Genomic DNA, 4,579 nt, shown 5'->3' on the forward strand with positions numbered 1-4,579 from the left:
ATGTGCTGTGTGTTTTTTTATTTTATGTTGACATGTACAAGTTGACTTGTAAATAATAATAAGCTGACTTGAAAGCTGAAATTAAAATAAAAGAAACATGAAATAAATAATTTAATTTCAATAATTATGGAAATCGAATATAGTTTTTAATGTTTTATCTATGAGATTTTGTTAGGTAGGTATAGGTAACGACAAACTTCTTGAATTCCTGGCGAGTTTGCACCGGTACAATGATTTTCAGATTTATGCCTTTACATGTGCTATAAGACCTACCCACCTGCAAAATGTCATGATTCTAGGTCAACGGGAAGTACTCTATAGGTTTTCTTGACAGACACGACGGACGGACGGACAGACAGACATAAGGGTTCCGTTTTTCCTTTTGAGGTAAGGAGTCCAAAAAACAAACGCACGCAGTAGTATCTACATTGCACCCGTGCGAAGCTGGGGCGGGTCGCTAGTTAATAATAAATGTCTAATGAGCTTGATGACTTTCATTCAGTGATGATCACTGAGTTGGCGAAACATCCGCCGATGCTAAACCGACGCTACTCATCACCACTTTACTCTTCAGTGCATTCAAGTAGTTTGGGGTCACCTATACTTTCCTTTTTATTAATAAAGTAATAACAGCCATTTACTTAATTTAAGGACTTTCGTGTAAGCATTATTGATAAGAAAAGTGACTTCGGCTCAAATAAGCTCCACTTTTAGTTTCTTTGTAAAGTCTGAGATAAATAAATAATGGATTATATGTGATTGTAAAATCGTGATTTGATTAAAACTGTCCAACATGTTAATAAAATATTTAAAAGTCAAATGTTTTTCTGTTAACAAGACGACGAAGGATTCATATTGTCATAATAAGGTCACAATATATTATTTGATATCAAAACATTATATTTAGATACGTTTAAATTATCATGACATAGCAGCCAGTGAACGACAAATCATAGAAATATTCTGTACGCTCTATTATAGCCCAACAAAATTTGGGGTGGTAGGGCTTATTCTTATCCAACCATATTATTATAAATAAAGGCGAAGCAGCAGTAAAAGTCGTTTTTAGGGTTTTAAGTAATATTTAATGTTCTTGTTACAAACATATTATATTGCATTATTTTAAGCCACCGCGTTTTCAACGATCCATTCAGTGTAAGATGGAACACGAGCACTGACTCCTGGGTAGCGAGGATGAGCACATTCGTAGCCCCAAGACGTGATGCCGACGACAATATCGCCTCCGTGAACGACGGGGCCTCCGGAGTCGCCCTGGCAGGCGTCCTGCCCGCCGACGTCCAGGTGGCCGGTGCACAACATTGCAGGCGTTACATCGGGATGGAACTCATAACCTGGCTGAGTCTTGAGTTCCGCGTAACGCTCGGTGCAGATCTCATGGTTGATTACGCGGACGTCCGTATGCAGTAGAAATTCCGATCCTTCGTGTTCTTCATGCTGCAAAAAATTCAAGCAACTGAGTAGGTACATTGTTTATTTGCGATACTAAAATAGATCTATTTTTAACCCTTTTCGCGGTATTGGCCAGATTCTGGAGTCGCCAGATTTGCGATTAGGCAGATTCGAGTTTAGGCAGGTTCGCTATACGCCAGAAGTACACTCAAAAATATAATTTATAGTTGGTATATGGGTATTTTTTATATCTTAGCTTTGCATAAACGATTCGGGCATTCCATCACAGATATTTCGTTGTTTGATCCTGTTTTTATTTTATTTATTTGCCTATCTTTATTTTAATTCCTCAAATTACGCCTTTTTTCGCTAATTTTTCCAACCTGAAACCTGGAATCGGACTTCCATTTTGAATAAATTGATAAATTCTAATTTATAAGTTAGTTTACATAGTTGTGGTTTCTCCGCAGTCCTCCAATACCGAGTAAAAGATTTAAACATGAAATCTAGGTAGGTATCAAAATAGGTAGGTACATACATGTCTATCACCCCATCCTACAACGTACACGCGCAGGTTATCGGGGAGAGGGTAGTTCGGTCCTGCAATACGGGCCACTTGAATCCTGTTAGAAAGCATCGCAGGGATCGCCAGTCTGACGATTGCCACGTCGCTTGTCAGCGTGATGTGTACATAATTAGGGTGGATAATGAACCGCGCGACCGCATGCTGGACTCCGCCGACTTGATCTGACTCGGATCCAAGACGCGCACGCCACTGATTTATGTCTGGTAGCTCGATGCTGTAGAAAAGAAATTAACTTAGTAAATATACTATTATATATATATATATATATATATATATATATATATATATATATATATATTATTATTAGGTAGGTACTTCTTACAACTTCTATCATGGTAGCTTTAATAGTTAGTTTGTATATAAACGATTTCTAAGTATATCAATAGGTACCACCTAAGCAGGTGCCTAGTAAAAAAGCGGTTAAGTGCGTGTCGGACTCACACACAAAGGGTTCCGTATCATTCAAGCAATAACACTTTTTAATTTTCACGGCGTTCATTTTGAATTTTTTATAGCAAGGCAATTATTATCATTCATATAAATTCTAATAATGGATTAGCCGCCAGTTACTTTTTCACTGCTCAGCCGGTAATAAACCGATTTTGAAATTTGGCACGGCTTGGAAAGGATAGCTCATAGCACCCTGAGGCGACATACCTACCTACTCGTAGGTCATTATAAGAGAGATGTGCCCAAATTATGCAATGGGACAACGTTGATGTGGGCGAGTCAGCTTTTATTCGCAAGCTCATCAAATATTTGGCGCTGATGCTTACATATAACAATGAGCAGCAGACAGCACGGCTGTCCTGGTAATGAGAGAGCCGCCGCAGACAGATGCGAAAATTCCTTCCCGCCAAGTGACTTGCATGTTGACCATGAACGGGTATCTTTCGATGGGCACCGGGGTACCACCGACGACACGGTTTTTTCGCTGTGGTAGCGCTGAAACATTTAAACCACACCTACTTAGAATAAACTGCCAAGGGTAGTGCCTATTATGCGACGGGTCTGCCCGCGAAATTCAAATTTTATTTGATTTTTCGCAATTTGTTAACAAATACGACAACGTAGGCTTATGGCATTTTAATTGCGCCAATGGTAGTATCATTTCCACGTGTTTATATAAAAATCTTTACTTGGAAGGGTCCATAAACCTACTTTCTCGAATTAGTTTACAAATTGCGAATAACTAAATTAAATTTGAATTTCGCGGGCAGACCCGTCGCTTGCACCTTAAGACGAACATGAAACGACACATGAACAATTTTTATAATAGTATTTTTAACCTACACTTCAAGCTGTACTTTCAATAGCTGCAAAGTGTTAAAGAGATTTCAGCTTCGTAGAGCATTGTCTCTGTCACTCATACCTATATGACATTTTGTCTATCTCAACGACAGAGACAACACTCTACGAAACCGTTATCTCTTTCTAAAGTTCGATCTTGCTGGGCACTGTACTTTAATGGTGTACCTACATATTGACTGTAATCCCGAGTTTCGACTCTACTTCGAGTAGCCTGTTGGTAAACGCGTCCATTAAAACTAGCACTTCTTGGGTTTACCTAAATATCTGGTGGCTAGTCGAAGTGTTGTAATAGGCTATTACCCTAAATAATAAGACTTTCTTATTTGCCTAGCACCCGTGCGAAGTCGGAGCGTGTCTATCTAACTTGTAACTAAACAAAACACTTGGGTACTTACCACAGGCGAATCCAATAAGTGCTAAAGCAAAGAGTAGCCGCATTGTTGCAGGAGTCAGGACACAATGCTACCTCAAGATTAAAGTAGTGTTAAAATTTTCTATTCTTTTATTTATACCTTATTTTGTTTATTATCAATTACGCTTTTATCTCGTAATCACTTTACGGAATGGTAGGTACACATTATCTTATTAGATCATTCAATTATTATTATTTATAAGTACCTACCTACTTAGATAGACTATAGGTAGGTATTAAATTTTAGGGTTTTTCTGGTGACTTCGCGTGAATTTAGTGTTAAAGATTACAGGCAGGGAATTAAACTTTAGGTTTTTCCGGTGACTTCGCGTAAATTTAATTTAAAAGATATCGCCTATCCTAATCTGTTTTCCAGTTTTGTCAGACATCCATATTTAAAATAAATATAGACTGATAAACACATAACACTCCTTTGCGTTGCGCAGTCGTGTAAAAATGGATATCTGGGTTTGGTAACGTGGTACACCTTGAATTACCAGAAAATTATGGTTATTGAAACTGCAGGTACTTATGAGACACGTTTTATAGTGAGCTTAGTAAAGAAAAGTTTTTTTCATCTGTATAGGATAAGGTGCAGTTGTAGAGGCACCAATTATGTAGATATGGTTTCACTCAGGTGAAATAATGTTGAACACAGCTACACCATTATAGCTGAGTGGTTAAGACGTCCTTCTCCTATTCGGAAGGTCGGAGGTTCGATCCTGGGCGCGCAGTTTTTCATTTTCTCAGGGCTAGGTGTGAAGTACCCAGTGTGAAGGACCTGTACCCAGTAGTGGGCGCAGATCCAGGGCGATGGGTTGACCATAATGATGCTAAATAACTAATCATAAGGTTGGTTT

At 38.5% G+C, this 4,579-nt stretch overlaps 1 protein-coding gene across 1 annotated transcript; it reads right to left on the reverse strand.

The window, feature by feature from the left end:
- Window positions 1-1,087: 1,087 nt before the first annotated feature.
- On the reverse strand, window positions 1,088-3,829 carry LOC123869355 (trypsin CFT-1-like). The gene is made up of 4 exons (XM_045912236.1): window positions 3,703-3,829; window positions 2,773-2,941; window positions 1,949-2,210; window positions 1,088-1,455 (listed from the first exon to the last, which is right to left on the reverse strand). The coding sequence occupies exons 1-4, from the start codon at window positions 3,743-3,745 to the stop codon at window positions 1,123-1,125; spliced, it is 807 nt and encodes a 268-aa protein (XP_045768192.1). The 5' UTR covers window positions 3,746-3,829; the 3' UTR covers window positions 1,088-1,122.
- Window positions 3,830-4,579: the final 750 nt, after the last annotated feature.

The sequence above is a fragment of the Maniola jurtina genome, chromosome 11, assembly GCF_905333055.1.
Source record: "Maniola jurtina chromosome 11, ilManJurt1.1, whole genome shotgun sequence".
Lineage (NCBI taxonomy): Eukaryota > Metazoa > Arthropoda > Insecta > Lepidoptera > Nymphalidae > Maniola > Maniola jurtina.

Excerpts from the sequence above, each read along its gene's own strand:
- LOC123869355 (XM_045912236.1), bottom strand. The coding sequence starts at position 3,745 with ATGCGGCTACTCTTTGCTTTAGCACTTATTGGATTCGCCTGTG. Across the intron at positions 2,942-3,702 it reads ACTTATTGGATTCGCCTGTG|CGCTACCACAGCGAAAAAAC; the intron begins GTAAGTACCCAA and ends TAAATGTTTCAG. Across the intron at positions 2,211-2,772 it reads TCTGCTGCTCATTGTTATAT|CATCGAGCTACCAGACATAA; the intron begins GTAAGCATCAGC and ends TCTTTTCTACAG.